General features: G+C 45.4%; 1 protein-coding gene across 2 annotated transcripts in view; it reads right to left on the reverse strand.

Annotated features, from left to right (window-relative positions):
* RRC1 (RNA recognition motif (RRM)-containing protein) overlaps positions 1-25,020 on the reverse strand; it is a 108,995-nt gene that overhangs the window by 66,978 nt on the left and 16,997 nt on the right. For both annotated transcript variants that reach the window (XM_086524788.1, XM_086524789.1), the window contains 5 exons: positions 2,540-2,609; positions 1,227-1,382; positions 874-987; positions 637-802; positions 12-124 (listed from right to left, as the gene is read on the reverse strand). In XM_086524788.1, coding sequence (XP_086380914.1) covers positions 12-124; positions 637-802; positions 874-987; positions 1,227-1,382; positions 2,540-2,609 — 619 coding nt within the window. The remainder of the gene's footprint in view (positions 1-11; positions 125-636; positions 803-873; positions 988-1,226; positions 1,383-2,539; positions 2,610-25,020) is intronic.

Raw genomic sequence — 25,020 nt, forward strand, 5'->3', positions numbered from 1 at the left:
TTGGATATTACCTCTTTGGATCTTACTGCCATCTGTCCTGGGGGGGGTGCAGGAAGAGCTTGGGCTGGAAGCGCAACTGCCTTGCCCCAGCCAATTCTCACCTCATACTCGAATAGAATGACACCTGCTTCAAAGGCAACAAAGCAGTTCAACCTCTTCAAAAGGTGACCTTCGCATAACATGCTAACCCAGCACGGTGTGTCATTGTGGTGTAACCCAAGATAGTGAAACCAACTATGCCGTCACCTAGCTTAGTACATCATCTGACACCATATAAAGAGGCTTAAGTAGAACAGACACAAAGGGAGAAATGTTGCCACCTGAACAGTAGTTTCTCTCAAAAGCCCTTATGATTACTGACTACAGTTGGTAAATCACAGAAAACACTTCTACATGACAATGATACCCTTGCTTGTACATCCATATAATGACCACTGTAATGACACGCGTTGAATTTCAAACCAATGCCACCCTACTTTTAGACACATAGAGAAAACTCTATATTAGGTCTTTATCAGCCAATAAGTCTTTCCCTTCCCAACTCAGCTTGTCACTGAATGTTCTTGGACAAGCATTTAATTTAACTTACGTGCAAACATTTGACATGTATATGAAATGCGGTCAAAACAATCAGACCTTGCATTTCATCCTTAGCAGCCTGTGCATCTCCTCTGTTCATGAAGGCAACAAAGCCACAATTTCTTTGTCGCCGCCGCTCTTCATCAGTCCTCGGCCACATTATTTTTACACTTGCTATGGGGCCAAACCGTCCAAAAGTTCGCAGTAGAAAGTTCTCATCAACCTGTAACCATCCACCATGAATTTCAAGAGCTTCATGAGAACAAGAGTCGTTACAACAGGTGCTCTATGTACCTGAGGTGCTAGGTTGCCAACATATAAATTTGTGGTCTGAGGATCTCCATCATCAAACGATCCTGGCAGTTTCCCATCGAGATCTTCTGGCAACTCATCAAATCGAGTGGGAGGCTGAAAAAAAGAACAACAATCACTCTGCCTTAAATAAATATGCACTTATCAGAAAAACTTTGACAATTTTCACAAGTCCATTGCCCAGTTCTGTGCAAATTCAAAAGGATGCCACTGCATTGGCAAAGAATTTCAAAGCAAGAATTTTTAGCTTGTTCAACAAAAATTGGTATCAATTTAGGCTGAATGAAGATGTTTATTAATTAAATGATTGCCGTTCATTTGCAAGCAGCACTTACACTTAAATTTCCTTTTTGCCTGCTTTCACGGCTTCGATATTCTCGATCCAGGCTCCTTTTTTCTCTCATCTCTTGTTCCATCTTCAATTCTTCCATGAAGTGATCAATGTTACGTGATTTCGTTCGATCTCTTTCTTTGCGCTTCTCCTCCTCTTTCTGTAGCCACAAATCATGGAAAGGCAAGTGAGATGATTTAGCACTTAACACTACTTCAGCTATTAGAAAAGACAAGACGGAGCAATGCTGACTACACAAAACTGCAGTAGGAAAGACCTGTGAAAAATTGCACACAATACATAACTAAGTCTCGCTTCAGAGATTTATCTACCTTGCCTTCAGGCAAAATTTCCCAGTAGAACATCACATCGCATCATGAAAGTCCCCTTGTCCCACATCCATGGATGTGAAGCGGAACTTGGCAATTAGAGAGGAAACCACTACCTCATGTCCCAAGAGATGCACCCATCGAAGATCCCATCTAGCACGTAATTTTGATGCCACTTCAGGTGAGAAGAGATTGGCCTTAGCATCATGGTTGATGAAAATCAGACTTCTTGATCTCTGACTTCCCCCCAAGCTCTGCATGACTCTACGGACTCGTCCTCCTCCTGCTATACTCTGGGCACAGGAAGACTAAACAAGCATTGTCTTTCCTCTCTCTAGGCTGTCGTCTTCACATCTCTAGTAGGACATTGAACAGACTTGTGTCCTACTTCTTCATCTCTGAAACACTTTCCCTGCCTGAAACATTCATGTTTTCGCTCCAAAATTTTGGGACCCTTTTCAGGACTTCTTCTTCTTACACATTTTCTGCACCTGATCCTTGGGCTTAGACTCATCCTTAGGTTTAAGCTAAGTGTTAATACAAAGCCTTTCACGGAGAGTGCAAGTTATCCATAAGATAATAGAGCCTCATCATTACTATGAAATGGTAAATCAATTCCGTCCCAATTCTTTCCCGATTCCGGTCCCTAATGTAAACTGGCAATTCTTCCCCATCCCTTGCATAGGCTTGTGTAAAATTCCCGCGTGTGACGAGAGACCAACCAGGCAAAAGGGGAAGAGCGGGGGGTTGCTATATATATAGCAGGTTACGTTTTATTTCACAACTTGAAACAGTCATCAATATTATAGGATTGCATTAAAAGTGCTTTGAAAGATGAGCATACTACCACATTGAATATATAATCTTTGATAGGAAAGTAGATCAATTTTGTACATGAACATTTCTTAAAAACTAAACTTGGAAGAATTCTAACGAACGCACCTTCACAAGTACAGCTAAAGAGACGACATAGCATAACATTGCCTACCTTTCTCTCAGGTTCCTTGGCACTGTTAACAACTGCAGCCAATCCAGGGGGGATGAAAGAAGGAACATACCTGTAAAACGCCAAGGAGCTTCATTCAAATCTGATAAATATTAACCCTTGTTGAGAAGGATGATACACAAAAACAAAGCAGTTGCAGAATGCCTATTATACAAAATAGACAACCTAGCTCAAAAAATAAACCTTTGTAACTTCAGATCAAAATATATACCTCCCTCTTGTCAGAAGGATTGAAAAAAGAAAAAAATACTTGCATCAAAAACACAATATACCTAGAAAAGAAAAAAAAAAACAGCGCTTTCTTTGAATCTTCAGGATTCTTCACCATAAAGAAAAGATCACACAAAAAGGCAAACAAAACGAGACAGAGAGAGAGAGAGAGAGAGAGAGAGAGAGAGAGAGAGAGAGAGAGAGAAGCTTGCTTGAATGCAATTCACACAAAGGACATGGGACAAACTCTTACAGCAACCAAGATACAGGCAAAGAGCAATTTGTAAGGTTAAGAATGTGCATCACCTAACCACTTCTTAAGGCTCAGCCTTGTGCAGAAGTTGGAAAACAGGTAAAACCAGATGGTGAATGTATCAACCGATGTTGGGCATCAAGTAAAAGGCGTTACAAGAACACAGTCCCTTCATATAGACAAGACAATAGGTCGCATGCATAAATGCCACAATGCGCTTCATAAACCTATCCACTGACCACAAGCCGTCTCAGAAGTAAGCTTTATTTGATTATAATGTATGACGTCAAAAAAAAAAAATTACATACTAGGGATCATCGTCGGCCCTAAAAACCCCTATCGCTTTGTCAATCTCAATCATTTGCTATTGCTGTTTATTACGGGTATTTATTAACACTCCCTGTGAGACTTTCCAAAGAAAATAAGTTGGTGAATCCTAAACCAATCTACTGTTCGATAAATATCTTTCCATGTGAGGCCTACACCCAAAAAAGCATTGAGTAGAACCGACCACCTTTGAGGACCAGAAATGTCAAATGCATCCTATGTCCGTGTACCACATATATGGACAGCTGATGTGAGGATAGCTGTACCTCATCAATTCTCTCGATGACGAGGTAATGCTAGATTGGCAACATTATACTCACAGATACATTTAGGGGCTTTTAATGATTCAAGGTTTTGGGTGGAAACACGTCGTTCTTCATTCAACAAACGCCAACGTTTCGTAATCATTCATTACAACGACAGAAGAATCCTAGACGTTTGAAATTTATAGAATAATGTCTGAGCCTACTTGGAGCCAGCCAGTACTTTGTGGTGGAAGCTTGAAGTTTGAACACCTCACAAGTCAAGCGTCACAAGTCATCCGATGAGGATGCCAAAAGCCGCCTAACAGTGCAGTGCACTAGAGCTGACAAGGAGCTATCAGCTAAGGAAGAAAACAGTCCACTTGCTTAAGTAGGCTCTTGAAGACCAGAGCTGGGGAGGTAACTCTAGAAAGACAGTGAAGGAGGCTCCGGGACAACAGCATTGGAAACCTCTCTCTCTCTCTCTCCCACTCTCTCTCTCTCTCTCTCTCTCTCTCTCTCTCTCTCTCTCTCTCTCTCTCTCTCTCTCTCTCTCTCTCTCTCTCTCCAAGTCGGGAGACCCTATGGAGCTTGGGAATTATCGCACTATCATGATTGGACACACATTGGCACGGTTGTACACATCTATTCTTGAGCAGAAGCTGAGTAGATGGGCAGAGAGGGAGGGGATACGCGCAACCGGGCAGGCAGGGTTCAAGAGGGGTTTTTCTACTCTTGACCATATCTTGACACTCAGAGCCATCATTGAGGAGGGTAGATCGCGTGGGAGATGGATCTATTGTAGCTTTGTGGATTTCCGCAAAGCATTTGACACAGTGCCTAGAGCTAGATTGATGCGCAGATTACAGCAGATGGAAGTACCCACAGAGCTCATTTGGGGGAACATGGCATTATACATGTCAGTAGTGGGGCAGGTACGCACCTCAGAGGGTCTATCCACACCGATTCACTCCACTATTGGGGTGAAGCAGGGCTGCCCGCTCTCTCCTACTCTATTTGGTATGTATGTGGATGAGGTTTCTGACTACATTGAGAGAGATGGTGATAGAGGTGCACAGCTGGCAGGGACATGGATTCCATTATTGTTATATGCTGATGATATTGTGTTGATCTCCGACTCTCCGGAGGGGATGCAACCTCACTTGGATGCTTTGAATAGGTTTGCCCAGGAAAGTGGTTTGTCCGTCAACCTTGGTAAAACCAAGGTCATGGTATTTAATACCACCCCACAGTGGATCAGGAGGTCAGCCCCAGCATTCACATACGGCCAGGAGACTGTGGAGTATACAAATGCGTACACTTACCTCGGAGTGGTTTTTAGTGGGCCAGCATTTTCATTGAGGAGGGCAGCAGAGACTAGACTGACCAGAGCCCATGCAGCATTGGGTAGATTGGAAAGGATGTGTTCACAAGTTCAGTTTCAGGAGCCTCGGACGAAGCTCTGGCTCTGTGACACTCTGGTGGCTTCTGCATTGCTTTATGGAGCTGAGATTTGGGGACCTTCATTGGATCATCATGGGCCGCAGTGATGGATGGGGGGACATGGAGAAGCCTCTGGTCTCTATGATCTCGCGGCTCATTAGAGCCAAGGCCTCAGTACCATGTGCTATTGTTCGAGCAAAGTTAGTGGCCCCCCCACTAGTGGTTGAGGCGCTCACCAGATCTGTCTCCTTCATACACCGCATGTGGGAACTTCCCAGAGACAGATATGCCCGCCTTGCACTTGAGTCCTCTCGACAGCTAGCCATGCAGGGAGATACAGCATGCTGGTATGGGGAGATGACATCATGGTTTCAAGCGCATGGATTCAGCATAGACAGATTGCCTCCCTTCCAATAGTCACTAGATGCACCCTCTCAGACTCTTACACAGTCCTAGATCACCAAGCTCATCCGCCGGGACTTGACTCGGCTAGACACCAGGAGGACATGGATACAGCCAGCACAGGAGCTGGGCACGAAGATGGCTTTCTACAGAGAGCATCTCCTCCAGCTTACAGTTGATGGTTTTGTGACGAGGCCCAAATACATGGACACCCACTTGTCTCATGGGATAAGATGTGCTATCGGCCAGATACGCACATCTTCACACCAGCTACGGATCGAGATTGGGAGATACAGCGGAGTACCAGCAGAGGCCAGGACATGACCCCTGTGTGACATCGAGCCTGAGACAGAGTTGCACTACACATGCCATTGCCCCGTCTACTACGAGATACGAGGCCGCTTCCATTGCTTGTTCAGAGAGGGCTTTGGACCATTCTCCAGAGTCATGCAGTACGAGGATCAGAGATGCTTGGGTTTGTTTTTGCTCGAGCTACCCAGACACAGAGAGAGCCTGATGAGAGGAGAGGCTGGCTAGTCTCAGAGACAGATCACAAATTTCTTTAGAGCTGCCGCTGGACACCCGGAGGAGTTACTACCACAGCAGAGCTCGTCGTCTCACACCAGAGGCACACTGATCGACCGAGCGACTGAGCTGGAGAGATCCAGACGCCCACGACTACGGAGGACTACACAGCATTGGCAGAGACTGCATCAGAGGATTCGGATCACTTTTGCTCAACATGCACGACGCCCGGTCAGACTACTAACCATGGAGGAGATTGATGAGATCCGCCAGCGACCGATGCTGGATCTCTTGTGATCTAGGTATCCCAGCTAGCTGCTTAGTTCACGCCTAGTAGTTTAGGATTCCATAGTATTTTATTGTGACATTTGTCATTTCATTTTTGTCATCTTGTTACTCTGACTTTGTATCAGATCCACCACATTATAACTTTCTGGTCTCATAGGTCACTTTGGCCTTTTGAAGACGTTAATATAACATTTCATTTCATTTTCATCTCTCTCTCTCTCTCTCTCTCTCTCTCTCTCTCTCTCTCTCTCTCTCTCTCTCTCTCTCTCTCTCTCTCTCTCTCTCTCTCTCTCTCTCTCAGCATCGACGGAGGCTGCATCAGAGGATTCGGATCACTTTGGCCCGACATGCACGACGCCCGGTCAGACTACTGACCATGGAGGAGATTGTGATGAGATCCACCAGCGACCAATGCTGGATCTCTTGTGATCTAGATATCCCAGCTAGCTGCTTAGTTCACACCTAGCAGTTTAGGATTCCATAGTATTTTATTTTTTCATTCTGTCATTTCATTTTTGTCATCTTGTTACTCTGACTTTGTAACAGATCCACCACATTGTAACTTTCTGGTCTCATAGGTCACGTTGGCCTTTTGAAGACGTTAATATAACATTTCATTTCATTTCTCTCTCTCCTCTGTCTCTGGCCCCACATGCACGCCGCCCGGTCAGACTTTGACCATGGAGGAGATTGATCAGATCCGCCAACGACCGATGTTGGATCTCTTGTGACTTGTGATTTAGCTATCCCAGCTAGCTGCTTAGTTCACATCTACCAGTTTAGGATCCCGTAGTACTTTTCTTTTATGATTTTGTCCTTTTGTCATTTCATTTTGTTACTCCGACTTTGTATCAGATTCACCACATTGTAACGCTCTGGTCTCATAGGTCATTTTGGCCTTTTGAAGACTTTAATATAACATCTCATTTCATATCTCTCTCTCTCTCTCTCTCTCTCTCTCTCTCTCTCTCTCTCTCTCTCTCTCTCTCTCTCTCCTCCCCCGCCCCCTGCCACCCCCCCTCGACCAGCCAGCCCCGCCCTCCCCCTCGCGCTGCACTTGTGCTTTCGCCCACTTCATTCATGCTTTCTCTTGAGTACTCTCAAGGGAGATCACTCTCTTGAGACTATGGAGTATGCAGATACATTCACTTATCTTGGGGCGGTTTTCAGTGGTCCAGTATTTTCCCTTAGGCGTGCAGCAGATACGCGATTGACCAAAGCCTATGCAGCATTGGGGAAACTTGAGAGGATATGTTCGCAGGTTCAATTCCAGGAACCTTGGACAAAGCTGCCGCTTTCAATGTCTATTCAGAGAGGGTTTTGGGGCACTTTCTAGAGTCATGAGATACCAGGATCAAAGATGCCTTGGATTATTCTTCCTGGAGATTCACAAACATAGAGAAGACCTCTTGAAGAGGGGCACAATGAGAGAGATCCAGCAACAACGGAAGATTACAAATTTCTTTCAGTCACACAGTAAGAGGAGTCCGAGCAGCCCCAACAACATAACAGCACCAGAGGCATACTACTTGATTGGGCGTCAGAGTTGGGGCGGTCCCGTCGCCCACGGATGAGGGGGCCCTCTTGACATCAACGCAGACTGCAACAGAGGATCCATACCACACTGTGGCGACGTAGGAGCGTCTTGACAGAGTGCCTTCCTTGGAGGACATTGAATCTATATAACCTTTTGGATACTGATGTATATGTATATGATGCCTCGACTGTCAAAGAGCTCCATTGTATCAGCTCACCCTTTGTATTCCCCTTGTGTCAGCTTGCACCCCACCCCTACCCACTATTTTCTTTTCAGTTCTTTGTACTTTCTGTACCCAGGCCTGGTATTAGATTCACCACATTTAACCTTTTGGTCTCATAGGTCATTTTGGCCTTTTGAAGATGATAATATTGCATTTCATTTCATCTCTCTCTCTCTCTCTCTCTCTCTCTCTCTCTCTCTCTCTCTCTCTCTCTCTCTCTCTCTCTCTCTCTCTCTCTCTCGCCCAACCAGTCCGCCTCGACCAGCCAGCCTGCCCTCCTCCTTGCGCTGCACCTGTGCTTTCGCCCCCCCCTCGCGCTGCCCCTGCTTCTCTGCCCCCATCGTGCTGCCCCTGCATTTTCTGTTTTTCTGCATCCCCCCCCCCCCCCCCAAAAAACAGCCACTCTCACCCCCGAACACATCTCCCCCCCGGCAGGTACAGGCTCGACACAGTCAATCTACAACAGGGATTTCGAAAAATTACAGATTTTCACAATTCTCAGATCACACTGCAGGGAAATTTCCAGAAATTTTCAAAATGTATGCATAGTGTGGAAACATATGTGCGCATAGTGGCTTTCGTTTTCCTTGCGGCGATTAAGCATGAGGAAGCAAAATGATAAGACCGCTTAGAGGATGCCATTCAAAAGTGCAAAGAAGAAATGACGGAGACCATTACCAAGATGAACCGCAACCTATTGGGCATAATAAAAATGCTCGAAGGACGCGTGTTGATCCAAGAAAGCAAGATAAAATGCACTGGAAGATCGTGTGACGGCTCAGGATGAAGAGATTGCGTCACTCAAGAAGGATCTCGTTGAAGCACGATCAAGAAACACACTGGAAGAGGGCGAATTGCAACCCTCATTAATCAAAGAAATCAACACGATCAAGGAGCAAGTACAGGCCATCAAAGAGGGAGAAGAGCAACACAAAGAGATGACTTCTTGGGTAGATGCTATTACCAAGACTCAACAAAAGGTGGATGAAGCCGAGAAATGGATCGAGGTTGCCAAGAAAGGAAAAGGCAAGGAAATAACGTCCACGTCCACACCCATTATTATTAATCTGACACTATAGGAGGAGCAAAGAAGACATGTGCGCGCTTTACATGTGAGAATTTGCGGCCTCAAAGACAAAGATAACGTGGACGAAGAGGTAAAAGAACTCATGGCTTTGATGGGGGTTCATGAGCCTATGCACACAAGAGCTTGGAGAGTGGGCAACAAGAAAAATGGAAGCAACGGGGAAACCTCGAAAGAAAGGGCACTCATCCTTCGTTTTCCCTCCATGGAAGCGAAGGTCTTTTTGAAGAAAAGGCCAACTCTTAAAAAGACAGGCATCTTTCTCGGGGATGATCTTACCCTCTCTCAGATCGCTTATATGCAGGAGGTAATGCCGGAGATTAGGGCGGCAAGGGGAAAAGGCAAAATTGCCTTTTATCGAGATGGAAGAGTGGTAATACTGGAGCGACGCTCCGCATGACCGTGCGAGACTTATGGGACCACACTCAAAGTTCCCGCCTGGAATTGTTGATGTGCGTGCTTATGAGGATAGTTTTACTGGAAGAGACATCATTTTCTACTCTGAGACACATCACGCCCCTGGGAAATCTATGCCTCACATCAGTGGATAGTGGATACATAATACATATGGGACATAGCTTGCAGACAGGAGACGAAATCAGAGCACAGAGGACAGGGAGTGGCAATGTTATTTAGAGAGGAGTTGCAACCATTGATACATATAGCCCGTAGGGATGAGGAGGCTAGGTACATGTGGGTGAGATTGAGAGTAGAGACAGACAGATATCTTTACATTGCTATTTGCTACTTTCCTCCTCAATCCTAGGCGTCTCTATCTCCCTTCCAACGAGTCTATGCGTCACCCAAAGGACAGTCCCACTTTTCTATTTTGGATGATGACATATGGGAGTTCTCTAGAGATGGTCACATTATCACTCTAGGGGACTTCAATGCTAGGACTGCCCATCACCAAACAGTATTTTATGATACTTCAGAGGAGATGCTGAGAGAGCTAGATGTTATAAAGACGGGAATGTCCAGACTATCACAGGATGTGGAATATACTGAGTATTGGCGACACTTGATAGACATGGGTGTTGCACATGGACTGGCCATCTTGAATGGCCTACAGAGATTCCCCGATACTACAGGAGGTTTCACATGCTTTCCACACAGACATGGAGCCAGCACAGTGGATTATGTCATGGCCCATCCGAGTCTCATCTCTAGTATCCAGGATCTCACAGTTGGGCCCAGACCGGTTGGGGTGGCAGTGGATCATGCTCGTGTCGTTGACCATCTCCTTCCAGTCAAGTGTAGCACACAAGCCACGGGTAGCAGCCCCTACTCGCTACACCTTCACGCAGGAGACAGATTCTGTATACATAGACGGGATCTACAGACACCTATGCACTGAGGAGCCAAGGCGACCTCTGGAGGAGCTTACTACTATACTGACACAGACATTACATGATGCAGCAGCAGAGGCATACCCACACACCCAGCCTGAGCAGAGACGCCGTTCAGGGAGCATGCCTCAGAACAGCTCGTATGATGAGGAATGCCGCCAGACTAGAGCTAGACTTCAGAGGCAGGTGCTTTTGGGAGACATCACTCACAGACAGTCACGGATTGACTTCCGACGCCTAGTGCGGTGGAAGAAGAGGGCATTTTTGGCTCGACTAGAGCAGGATCTATACCAACTTTTCTTGAGTCAGGACTCGCGTGAGGCGTGGCGGCTCTTTCATTAGCCCCGCCATTACCTCTACAGAGACCTGGGGTCAGTATGCGTCATCTTTGAAGTTTGTACACATTACCTGGACAACCACCCCTTCTCGACCCCCCCCCCCCGATCCATGCCCACGCACATGCCCTTTTTTCACCACTGAGATGGTGAAGAATGCCATTGACAGGATGAGGACTGGGAGAGCATATGATCATGATGGCATAGTGGCTGAGCATTTCATGCATGCCATAGATCTACTAGCAGAGCTTCTAGCAGTTATGTTTAACCGTGCCATGTGTGAGGACTTGCCTGATACTCGTAGCCTATCTACGATTGTACCTATCTTCAAGTAAGGAGACCCTATGGAGCTTGGGAATTATCGCACTATCATGATTGGACACACACTGGCACGGTTGTACGCATCCATTCTTGAGCAGCACTGAGTAGATGGGCAGAGAGGGAAGGAATGCGTGCAGTTCGGTGGCAAGGTTCGGGAGAGGCTTTTCTACTCTTGACCATATCTTGACACTCAGGGCCATGATTGAGGAGGGCAAATCTCATGGGAGACGGATCTACTGTAGCTTTGTGGACTTCCGCAAAGCCTTTGACACAGTACCCAGAGCTAGATTCATGCACAGATTACAGGAGATGGGAGTACCCACAGAGCTCATTTGGGGGATCATGGCATTGTACAAATCAATAGTAGGGCATGCACGCACCTCTGAGGGTCTATCTACAACGGTTCACTCCACTATTGGGGTGAAGCACGGCTTCCCACTCTCTCCTACTCTTTCAAGCTGTACCAGTTCAGCCAGCCACTTTTCAACAGCCTATAGCTGGTTCTAATGGGCGAGGAAGAAAACTACGGGCTATGCAACAAGTTTTCCCACCACCTTCAGTACACCCTGGCTATTTTGGAGGTGCATCGGTATTCCAGAGCATGGCTGGTCATGCACCTGGAAATCAGTTTTACACGCCAGGAACAGTGTTCGGGGGTGCTCAAACAATGATGACTAACCCCATGTATGGTGTCATGGGCATGCAACCAGGGTTTCAAAGCACTCACGGCCAATTTGGGATGCCACCGGCATTTTTTAGTATGGCTGGAATTACAAATCAACAGCCAAATATGGCATTTCCAGGTCAACTTAATTGCGGTCAGGGAACACAAATGAACCCTAACAGTGTTCCCATGTTTCAGTCACTTCCATATGACAACTTAACGCCGCTGGAGAGGCCAACTCCGTACAAAGAAGGTGGCAAAGGTGTGACATTCACGACCTATACAGGGTTTGATGACAGGAAGAAGGCTCTCTCATTCCTCCAACAGTTTGACAAGGCCTATGCCGGGGGAAACTTTACAGAGGCTTCAAAGGTCCGCAAGGCAGCCACTTTCTTGACAGGGAATGCGGGACAATGGTGGACAACTTTATTGCTGCAAGGGCAAGCTCCGTCCACATGGATTTACTTCAAGCAGATTTTTGCAGCAGCATGGTTATCTGATGACTTTGAAGCAGATGTCATGACAGAATGGCACCAGCTTAATGCTACCACTTGCAAGAATCTCGATAACTACAATCAGAAGTTTTGGAAAGCTCTACTTCAAGTAACTTCCTATAGGTTGGTGCCATTGACAGAACAGATTGAATGTGGCCTACCCAAAGGATTGAGAAAGTACTGCACGAAGACCAAAGTCACTACTTTGACGCAGCTCATCGAGGTAGCAAACACTGGCAATGGTTTGCTGAAGGGAGAAGATTGTGAATTCAATACTGGCGTCAAAGAAGGATCAACCAAGAAAAATTCAGCGAAGAAGTATGTTCCCAAGGAGGCTCCGAAAGTGACTCAGGAGCCAGCCAATGCAGGGAAAGGCAAAGCTACGGTTGAGTCAGAAAAGGGACCAGCAAAGAAATGGAAAAGACGTTTTCCTCGCAAGTCGGAAGAGCAAAAGAAGGTCCTGAGGTCAGAGAACAAATGCTTCATCTGTGAGCAGCCTGGCCACATTGCTTACAATTGTCCTACAAAAAAAAGGCCAGCTGATTCAGACGCAAGTGAGCTTTGCAGAGCATGGGGAAAGGTCATGGATCAAACAGTGCTTATCTTCTTTGATCGAGGTGCCAAAGCCAACTTCATTTCCCCAGAATTGGCTTCAAAGTTGGGAATCAGACCTGAAGAGATGGGGTATACAGCAGAGGCAGGTTTGGCATGTCCTGGCCATACAGAGGCTATGACACCCATCATCGGAAAGTTGCGCCTACATATCTAGTCCTATGTAGATGCTGAAGAATTTTACATCATGCCAACGGACGGATGTGATGTGTTGTTAGGTATTCCTTGGTTATTTCGTGTACAGGGAATCATGGATGCCTACAACAAAAAGATCATTGTACAGAGCAGGGGAAAGACTCAGATTCTGGATGTAAAGCTTAAAGGGGAGTCTATTCCCACTATATCAACTTCTGCTATTACTTCTGTAATGAAAAAGCATCTTTCTACGTACTTGGTTTTTGCACGTGAAGTGTCAGATTGTGATGAATCAAATTTATTTGTGCTAGATAAAGAAAGGTTAATGTTTTTACAATAGTAAAGTGACTGTTTTTCCGATTGATTACCGTCTCAATTACCGCCAGAGAGACCCGAGGACCATGCGATAGATTTGGTGCCAGGCAGTGGCCCACCAAATAAGCCTCTGTACAGGGTTAGTGCGGCTCAGAAGAAAGAGATAATGAGCCAAGTACAGGAGCTGTTAGAAAAGGGGCTGATTCAGCCCAGTTCATCCCCATTCTGTTCTCCAGTGTTGTTGGTGCAAAAAAAGGATGGCTCATGGCGTATGTGCATCGACTACCGTGCACTGAACAAGAATACCATCAAGAATAGGTTCCCTATACCTAGAATTGATGATATACTGGACAAATTAGAAGAAGCAGCCCCTATACCTAGAATTGATGATATTCTGGACAAATTAGAAGGAGCAGCTATGTTTAGAAGGATAGATCTAAAGAGTAGGTACCATCAGATCCGCATTAGATCAGAGGATGTGCACAAGACTGCTTTTAGAACGACGTTTGGCCTTTACGAATTTTTAGTGATGCCCTTTGGTCTCACAAATGCTCCTGCTACATTCAATAGGATGATGGACAGAATTTTCCGTCCACACCAACAGTTTGTTGTTACATTCTTTGATGACTTCTTTGATGACATGATAGTTTACTCAAAGAATGAAGAGGAGCATAGGCATCACTTGGCCATTGTGTTCAAAGAGCTACGCAGTCATAGGTTGCTCATCAATGCAAAGAAAAGTGAATTTTTTCTGGAAGAGATTCACTTTCTGGGACACATTGTCTCAAAGGATGGTGTCAGACTGGATCTTGCTAAAGTTGAAGCAATCAAGTCATGGCCAGATTTGAAGACGGTGCACGATGTCCGAAGTTTCTTGGGACTATGCTCCTATTACAGAAGGTTTATCCGAAATTTCGTTGAGATTGCTTCACCTTTACATGCTCTTCAAAAAAAGGCAATCACCTTTAGATGGACACAAAAAGAGATTTCAGCTTTTAATCTCTTAAAGGAAAAGATGACTTCAGATCCAGTCATTGTGTTGTCAGATCTTAGGAAGTCATTTGCCGTCCAGTGCGACGCCTGCGGTAGTAGCATTGGTGCAGTGCTAATGTAAGATGGCAGGGTAGTAGCCTATGAGAGTAGAATCTTGCAAGGGCCAGAAAAGACTATGCAAGTGTATGAAAAAGGACAGCAGGCCGTGATTCATGCGCTCTTAAGTTGGAAACACTACCTGCTAGGTGCAGACTTTGTTGTCCAACGGGACCATCAGACCTTGCGATACTTCTTGACACAGGCAAAGTTATCTGAGAAGCATATGCAATGGGCAAATATCTTGTCCATGTTCCACTTTCAGATTGTGCATGTGGAAGGCAAGAAGAACGTTGTGGCTAATGCCTTGTCAAGGAAGCCACAAATTTCAGTTGTGTCAATTCCTTATCATCATGAACTTGATCATATGAGGGAACAGTATGCAAATGATGAAGATTTTGCAAGGGTCTTCGAGCAGCTAATGGATGGACAACGTCATGAACACTATCTTCTCAAAGACTGGTTCATGATGATGCATGGCAGATTGTGTGTCACAAAGCCATTGCAACGCAAAGCCAGGGCATCGTGGTATCGATGCTACAGTTAAAGCGGTTGAGACATTCTTTACTGGCCTACATTGAGAAGAGATGTGGATGCCTTTGTGCAAGAATCCCTAATTTGCCAGAAGGTCAAGTTTGACAGGCAAAAGGCACCAAGGTTATTGCAACCACTACCTATTCCAGATAAACCATGGGAAAGTATTGCTATGGATTTTATCTTTGATCTTCCGAGAACGCAGACAGGAAACGATGGTATTTGAACCATCATTTGCAGATTCAGCAAGCAGGCTCATTTTATTCCTGTCAGGAAGAAGATAAAGCCAGATCAGATGGCACGCTTGTTTACGAGCAATATTTTCAAGTATCATGGCATGCCACAGTCGATTGTTAGCGACCGTGATCCACGCATGACAAGTTTGTTCTGGAGAGGCTTGTTTGAGAATATGGGCACCACGCTCAAATTCTCTTCGTCATTTCATCCTCAAACAAATGGGCAGTCAGAAGAGGCAAATTCTACTGTCCTAGATTTGCTAAAGTGCTACGTGTCAGAGTATAAAGGAAAGTGGGAGCAGTATTTGCCATTGGTGGAGTATGCATACAATAATACAGTGCATTCATCAACTGGCAAGGCACCTTTTGAGATAGTTGAAGGTGGCAAGAAAGTTCCTCCCATACTGCATACAAAGGACAAGATATTTGAAGCAGATAAGTATGTTCAGGACATGGATGAAATGTACAAGAAGGTCAAAGTGGCCTTGGAAAAGACTCAGGCAAAGCAAAAGAAAGCAGCTGATTGTCACCGTCGTGAAGTGGTATTTTCACTGGGTGATTGGGTGCTTCTACGCTTTGAAAAGGCAAGGTTAAAGAAGATGAAGGGCAAGGAAAGACTGTTTCCAAAGCTCAGCATGCGTTACTATGGGCCTTTTCAAGTATGCGACATAATCAATGATGTTGCATATAGGCTGAAATTGCCTGAGAGTTGGAAGATTCACAATGCGTTTCATGTGAGTCTTCTCAGACCCTATGTGGGTGATGTGCCAGAGGATATGCCAGCTAAAGATCAACCGGAAGTCGAGGAACTTGACGAGATCGTGTCGGTTTAAGGATGCTCGAAAGTGTTACTGGGCCCAACGTGTACTATAAGACAGTGGCAAAATATGTAGCTACCATTTGTCATTGGAAAGTTACTGACTCAAAGCAATGGCACAGTGCGAAGCTACCACTATGTCGTTGGGACAAGATTCACACGTAGGCAATACATGTGTCGACAAGGTGTTGAATACACCACGGTTGACAATGAGCATGTATGTGTCGTACATGTGTCGACACGTGTTGAATACATCAGTGTTGATTGTGAGCATGTACGACATAGATGCAAACGAGCACGTTTGAGATTTCAAGAGGGGGGTATGTCACCAGCGTGTGACTACTATCTATCCTTTTTGTTGATTTCTTTCTTATTATTTATTTACTCTCACTTTTTGGAAACACCCCTCGGAAAATCTAACTGCCCTGCATTGCATAGCTAGTGTGGAACTGTTGAGAGGGAGTCCAACCCTGAGGGCAAGAGAGCACTAAGGTTGGACAAGAACTATGGTTAACCAAAGGGGGGTCATTGACTAGCCAAAGTGGAATCCTTTGCTACAGGAGCTACATTTCAGTTTTTGATGTGGCTGTAGTGTACAAAGAGGGTCGGATGACCTAGAAAGATACAATGGCAGCATCTCCTAAAATTTAGGGAACTGCTATTTTGAGACCTGAAAATATATTCGCGTCATAACCTCCGGAATAACAAGGGGAACATTTTATTACTCTGCCGCGAAGTCAACTGGGCAACCGGTCAGGAAATTTTTAAGCGACGAACCCAAAACGGGAAAATGCTTGTAAATGCGCCGTGGCACATTTCTGTGCACTTGCCTCCTCAAGGAAGAAGTGGCACTGAATTTGAAGAGAGGAGGGTTCATTTGCAGCTTCTGTCACAGGTTAAGAGCTATGGAGTGCTTCCTTTCCCTCTTATGTACAGTCCGGTGCCAAGAGTGATGCCCTGCACGCTACGCACTGCCCTCTCTCTCCCCTATGGCAGTATGTTATGCCCCTCTAGTGGGCTTTTCAATTGACCAATGTACAGTTGTGTGGGTTCATGCGCGATTTCCGAGGCAAGAGCCTCTTGCACAGGTACTGGATTAGCTAGCGGCTAATCCCCCGCACGTACAGGTGAATTCGGAGAGGTTTCACGTGCGAAATCTCGTCCGATTCATAGGGCAAGTAGCCCTATAAGTGCGGGAGCTCGAAAACTTGCTACGGATGTGACCGGCAGGCGAAACGGAGCCCGAAACAGTAAATTACAGCCTGCTGTGTATTTTTGCAGCTTTAGGGTTTTGGCCCTAAACGGACCCTAATACCCCCAGGAGGTTCGGGGACCCGAGGGGACCGCTGTACAGGTGATCTAGCGCACTTTCGGGGCTGAAAACAGAGAATTCAGCGTGCTGCAGATTCTCGCCAGGTTTTGCAAAGTGCCCGTATGCGTCGGGAAAGTCATTCAATGCGTGGAAATACTGACTGTGAAGGGTCCTAGTACAATTATGCTGCCGAAATCGGGCCGGAACAGTTGAAATTCAGCCAAGCTTGTGCGGGGCAGCTTGTAGGGAACCACAGCGTTTATTCCCTCTTTTAAACAATAAAGAAATACCGAAAGGGGCGCCTAAGTTAGGGGCGAGTCTGGTGTCGGTCTTCTCATACAGGTGCAATCTAGCAGCCTGTATCCCTCTCCCCTTTGTTGTGTCTTGAAAGTACAGGTAAAGTGGGCGACAAATTAAATGGGTGAAAGCAAATAAGGTTTAAGTATAAGGTCTACCGCCCTTTTTGGATTAAACAGGCTGGTTTCAGGATACGAGGATCAGAGATGCCTGGGTTTATTCTTGCTCGAGCTGCGCAGACACAAAGATAGCCTGATGAGTGGAGAGGCTAGCCAGTCCCAGAGATGGATCACAAATTTCTTTAGAGCAGACATTGGACAGCCGGAGGAGCTACTCTCACAGCAGAGCTCACATTCGTCTCACACCAGAAACACACTGATCGACCGAGCGATTGAACTAGGGAAATCCAGGCCCCCACGACTGCGGAGGACTACACAGCATCAACGGAGGCTACATCAAAATATTCGGATCACTCTGGCCAGGCATGCACGACGCCCGGTCAAACTACTGACTATGGAGGAGATTGATGAGATCAGCCAGCGACCGATGCTGGATCTCCTGTGATTTAACTATTTAGCTATCCGAGCAAGCTGCTTACTGTGTTTAGTTCACATCGAGCAGCTTAGGATTTCATAGTATTTTTGTTTTGTTATGTTGTTATTTTGTTACTCTGACTTCGTATCAGATCCACCACATTGTAACTTTCTGGTCTCATAGATCACTTTGGCCTTTTGAAGACGTTAATATAACATTTCATCTCTCTCTCTCTCTCTCTCTCTCTCTCTCTCTCTCTCTCTCTCTCTCTCTCTCTCTCTCTCTCTCTCTCTCTCTTCTTATTGAAATGAACATCTCAACAGTAGGCACAGCCTCAAGATAAATGTACAAAGTCAATCACAACAGAGGTGCTGTTAGGTGCAGCCGAATGAATGTTGTTCTTTCTCAAGATGAGTGCTCCAAAATGTGCTCAAGGTTCCTTTTTGTTCTTATGGAAGGGAGAGCCTTCCGTTCTTAATGAGAGAGTGCAGTGATCAAGTGAATGGACACTGTGCGTGAAAGTGTATGAGACTGAGAGATAGAGAGAGAAGAGAATACGACACCAGAGACGTTGTAAAACCCTCCTCCGAAGGCCCCACTCTCGTTGGCAAGAATGGTCTACGATTGATTGCACAAACTGGTACAAAGTGAATGTATGTGACTGATGCAAGTCTAGGCTAGATCGATGACGAAGACGGGGATGACGAGACCGATCTAAGGGCTGAAAACTGATGCTTATGTCTGGCTGTCCAAAAACGCAATTGGCTGAAATCTGTTGGTTCTGAGGCTTGTCCAAGGCTGAATTTCTGCTGGTTCTTAGTGGCTGAAATCTTGAGGCTGTTGCAATGCTGAAAACGCTGGGATCTAGGAGTCTAGGCGATGAAGGTCCTGCTGAAAACGCTAGCAAAAAGGGGAGGAAGTTGTCACGATGGATCCCTCTTGAAAACGCTAGCTTGAGGGTGATGATGGCGATGAGCAACTGCTGAAAATTGCCAGTCAAGTGAAGGTCTTGCTTGATGAAAACACTAGATGAAGGGAAGTCTTGCTTGGAGGGAAAACGCCACCAAGGGGGTTCTTGTTGAGAAGTTGCCTGTTGAGCTTGCTCTCCTTCTACCTCTTCTGCCAATTAGACATAAACAGCAGGCACAGCCTCAAGACATAAAAACCCGTTTCAGCCCTCTGAAACCCCGAAATGGCGAAACGGCCGAAACGTTTCGGCGAAACGTGCGAAACAAATTGATTTTTTCTTTTTTGCCCCCTTTTAACCAGTTAACCTCAAACAACCCGTTCGGGGATTTTTAAAGCTATGCACAAAGGCCGCCTCGAAAATTCAATAGATTTTTTACCCTCACGCACATCAAATAATGTCTCTCTCTCTCTCTCTCTCTCTCTCTCTCTCTCTCTCTCTCTCTCTCTCTCTCTCAACCTTACACGTCAGCATGGCCCCCTCATCTTCACCTCCACGTTGTTGCAGCTGGCTGCCGACTTACCTTGTTCACTCGTGACTCAAGTCTCACATCTAGATTTTGGTATTTCATGTCTTTACATATGAATTTGTCTGTATATTCAATGTATAATTATACGAACATACATATAAAACGAAACCTGTGTTTCGCTTTTTTTGAGCTCCGAAACGAAACGTTTTAGAAACCTTGAAACCCCGAAACGCACGAAACCCCGAAACGTTTCATGTCACACTGCAATTAGTGCTAGTCTAGGTTTGCTTATATACAAACTTAATCAATTTTCCCTACCTACTTTCCAACAAAAGTCACTTAAAAATAATAAGTGAAAAATGTCAAAAATAGGGAAAATAGGTTAAATGCATTGGAAAATTCCCCTTAAGGATTTTGATGGATTCTGATGGGAATGCTTATGATTATGCTGTGTGCAACCAGAGGATATGCATCTACACTAAGTGTCTGGGCATGCACGGTCTGCGAACAAACTCACAAAAGTGCCAGAACACTTCTAATCTAGACTGATTGGACTGACAGAACCCTTGTTATGAAGTAGCTTGTCCACGGACACATAGGGTTGGATGTGTCACGTGACAGGTGCGATCCCCCAAATGTCTATCAAATATACATTTAATTGACCAAGTCTTATTCTATGTTTTCAAAATTATCTCAAACCCCCTAACACAACATTATTTTGTAATCCAAGAGGGGGGAAACTCTCCTCATACTCTATCACGAGCACAGCGAGAGGACCATCATCTTTGTGTGTCACAAACTGCTGACATATCAAGCCATTGTAGACCCAGAGGGTTAGGACTCCCTAGCCCTAACCCTAGCCAACCTACAGCCCCAGCCGAGGAGCCTAAACCCTAGCAAAAGCAGAAGAAGAAGAAGAAGTCCTCACCAACTTACAGATCCTCTTTGAGTGGCCCAATTATTAAAATGGGTTAGGGTTAGAAATCCTAACCCCCAACAACTAATGGAGTCCCCCGCCGATAAGTCCTAAAATAAAGCAGTCACACACACACACAAATACACTCCTAACTTCATAAAGACTGTCACAAAGTGATGATGTGGCATGGCCTAAAGGACAGACGCCAAACAGAAGGGTCTAAACCCTAGCGAAAGAAGCACAAGAAGTTTTACCAACTTGCAGAACTCATCCGAGTGGTCAGAAGGGGAACTTATGGATCCCGGCCGAGGGGACTAAAACCTTTAAAAATAAAGCCAAGCACCCAAAATTGCGCAGCAAGCTGATGACTTGGCACGATGTATGGACGCTCGCGAATGGCGATGTTGACGTGGCAGGCCGTACAAATTTCTGCGTTTTATGGCAAGCCCCAAGGGCACTAGCTTTTAAAACCAGACGCTTTTGGACTTGATGCTTCTCATGTATACTGCTTTTGGATGGCCAAGGGCCTTTAAATAAGTTGTTAAAGACTCACTTTTGGCAGAGAGGACCATCAGACATTGTACTTGTTGAAGCTTAATAAGAAGGGGAGCCAGTGTCACAAACTGTTGACATGTCAGGGCAGAAGCAGTAGAAGCAGCAAAAGAAGTCTCACCAACTTGCAAAGCATTAACGTTTGGCCTAAGTTTAAAGAGGAGTTACCAACTTATGGGACCCCCGTCTGATGGGGCCAAGTTGACCCAAAGACAATTAAAACAAAGCCGTACCCACCCACACACACAAAAACAGTAAATTATGTCTGAAGCTGATGACTTGGCAGGTTTGTACAGACAGCCCACAAAATGATGATGTAGCACTGTACGGACTACCGCGATTCACGCTGACAGGCTGCTGATGTGGCACTACGGATTTCCGTCATACACGCTGACAGCTTTTTGAACTCCATGCTTTTGGGACCAAATGCTTTTTAGAATTGAATGCTTTTCATGTAAACTGCTTTTAGAAGCCAAGGGCCTTTGAATATGACCCATGGTGTCACGTGACACATCCAACCCTGTGTGTCCGTGGACAAGCTACAGCATGACCAGGGTTCAGTTCAATCAAGTCAGTCTAGAATAGGAAGTGATCTAGCACTTTTGTGAGTCTGTTCGCAGACCGTGCATCATAGTTACCAGGAACGGGAAACCGGAACGGGAACGCGGAACAAAATGCCATTCCCTGTTACGAGTACTCACGTTTGAAACACGGAACGGGGATTCGGAACGGGAACTTGGAATGGGAACGGGGAACGTAGACTTGAAAACGGCCATTCCCTGTTACTATGCCGTGCATGTCCAGACACTTAGATTAGATGCATATCCTCTGGTTGCACACAACATGATCATCAGATTTCAGACAGAATCTATCAAGAGCATTTTCAGTGCATTAACCCTATTTTTGACATTTTTCACTTATTTATTAAGTGAATTTGTTGGGAAACTGGGTAGGGCAATTTTGCTAAGATAATATATAGGCAAACCTAGTGCTAGGCTTATCTCGCAGGAGGAGGAAGGAGAGCAACACGCACCCAGTGCAGCAGGCCATCTGGAGCACCCTCTCAAGCAAGAACCACCCCTATGCCCTGGCGTTTTCAGCAATGAACCACCAACGTTTTTAGAGCCAGCCATCCAGCATTCTTGACACAGCATGGCAGCCTCGTCGAAGAGTGAATCGTGTTATTGTAGGCAAATTCCACCAAAGGTAAAAACCTTTCCCATTGAGTCTTCTAATCCGAAATGTAAGACTTCAATAAATCCAGTACGACTGAATTTGCAATCTTAGATTGCCCACCTGTCTACGGGTGGAAAAATGACGAGAACTGCAACCGTGTGCCAATGTTCTCCCAAATAACCTTCCGAACCTTCTGGCATACCAAGCATTTGTGTACAAAATCGTCCACGTCCTTCTTGAGTCTCAGCCAAAAGAAGTCTCTCTCCACACCTTTCAAGGTGGTATCAATGCCGCGGTGACCCGTAAATAGTGGACAGTGGCACTCGGTTATAACCTTTTCCCTCAACGGCTGTGTAACGCACAACATCGTTTTCTTCATCAAGTAGCCATCCCGAATGGAATATCTTGCTACTACCTCCCCATTCTGTATTCGACCGAATACATCTGCAACATATGGATTTGTGGCATACTGATAGACCATATCCTCGAAGCTTCTATGATGTATCGTGGAAATAGCCAAGACCAACGGCTTCCGGAACAAAGCATCTACCACCAAGTTCTTTTGTCTCTGTACATGGACAATGTGGAAGTGAAACTGTGACAAGATGTTCGCCCACCGCATCTGCTTTTCGAATAGCTGCTTCTGTGACAAGAAGTAGCGTAAACTCTAGTGATCTGTGAAGACAGTAAAATCCGCTCTGAGTAGGTTATGTCGCCACTGAGTAATAGCATGGATAACCGCCAAAAGCTCTTTCTCATATATCTATGATGTCAATTCCGGCCTTGAAAACAATCCGCTCTCATAGGCAATGACATGGCCTTCTTGCATTAAGACCGCACCCAAACTACGACCACAAGCATCACAATATACTTCGAATGACTTCTACAAATCCGGCAAAGTCAAAATTGGTCCTCTAGTCAATTTCTCTTTCAATGTCTGAAAGGCAGTCACCTCTGTGGGTCCCCACAAGAAAGGGACTCCTCTCTGTGTCAAAATAGCAAAGGAGAAGGAACCTCTGCAAACTTTCTAATGAACCGCCGGTAGTAAGAACATAAGCCCAAATAGCTTCTAGCTTCATGGACATTCTTCAAATCGGGCCAATCACGTATAGTCTCAATCTTGGCCAGGTCCATCTGCACTCCTGTTGTTGAGACGATGTCCCAAAAAGTGTATCTCTGATAAGAAAAATTCGCTCTTCTTTGCATTGATCACCAACTTGTGATCTCGCAATGCCTAAAAGACCTGTAACAGATGTTCTCTTTGTTCTGCCTCGTCCTTGGAGAAGACAATAATGTCATCAAAGAAAGTGCCAACAAAAAATCTGTACTCTCTGAAAATCCTTTCCATCATTCGGTTAAAGGTCACTGGACCATTGGTAAGGCCAATAGGCATCACCAAAAATTCAAATAAACCGAAGGTCATCCAAAAAGCTGTCTTGTAGACATCTCCGAGCTCGATTCGGATTTGATGATATCCCCTCTTCAAATCGATCCTGCTGAAACAAGAGGATCCCACTAGTTGGTCAAGAATATCATCGATCCTCAGAATCGGAAATATGTTCTTGATGGTGATTTTATTGAGAGCTCTATAATCGATGCACATTCTCCAAGATCCGTCTTTCTTCAAAACCAACAACACCAGAGAGCAGTAAGGTGAAGTACTCGGCTGGATAAGACCCTTTTCCAAGAGGTCTTTCACTTGGTTCATAATCTCTTCATTCTGGGCTCCGCTCACATGGTAAGGTGGCCGATTCGGTGGTGTGCTTACATGTATCATATCAATAGTATGATCCTCAGGACGAGCTGGTGGCAACTCCCCTGGCAAGCCCTCAGAAAAGCAATATGCATGAGTGTGGAGAAAATCTTGGCGTTCTTTATAAGTTCAAACATATTTGTCCTATGTTCATCATTCAACTCCTTCAAAAAGATCGAGTAAACAAACAGAATGGATTTCATTAATTTCGAAACGGCTGAAGCTGATACAATAGGGACAGACTCGCCCTTCAATTTCACATCAACTACAATGTTTCGGCCCTTTTCAGTAGTCAATGTCGCATTCTTCGCCGGATAATCAACCACCGATTGTTCTTATGGTACCAAGGGACTCCCAGGAGGACATCACAACCTTCCAAGGGCATTCTATAGAAGTCCTCGTGCCCCAAATACCCCCGACAATGCAACCAAAGTTTGCCAATGACAGGTGTAATGGCCACGTCTCTGTCGGGTGCCGCTAGAATTGCCTGTGCTTGTGGTCCCATCCTTTCTTTTGTTTTTTGTCGTGCTTTTTGGCTTTTCAGTAGTCAATGTCGCATTCTTCGCCGGATAATCAACCACCGATTGTTCTTATGGTACCAAGGGACTCCCAGGAGGACATCACAACCTTCCAAGGGCATTCTATAGAAGTCCTCGTGCCCCAAATACCCCCGACAATGCAACCAAAGTTTGCCAATGACAGGTGTAATGGCCACGTCTCTGTCGGGTGCCGCTAGAATTGCCTGTGCTTGTGGTCCCATCCTTTCTTTTGTTTTTTGTCGTGCTTTTTGGCTTTGTTGTTCGTGTCTAAAAGTGACTGATCCGTGTATCAACCACCTCTTCCAATTCTTGTTCTGTAAACATCCTCAAAGCAGGAGGTTTCTTGAGTGCGAGTTTGATAGGTGGCTCTGTGGCCTTCTGTCACTATGCGTGCACTTCTTCGAAGGATGTCTAAGTCAAAAAAATTGCAAATTTCGGATCCTTCGCAATGTTGATCATCATCTTTGTCGCGTCATCCACCAATTGTCGACGTTCCATCTCTTCAATCTCTGC

Source organism: Adiantum capillus-veneris, chromosome 12 (genome assembly GCF_014529385.1).
Source record: "Adiantum capillus-veneris isolate H3 chromosome 12, ASM1452938v2, whole genome shotgun sequence".
In the NCBI taxonomy this organism is placed as follows: domain Eukaryota; kingdom Viridiplantae; phylum Streptophyta; class Polypodiopsida; order Polypodiales; family Pteridaceae; genus Adiantum; species Adiantum capillus-veneris.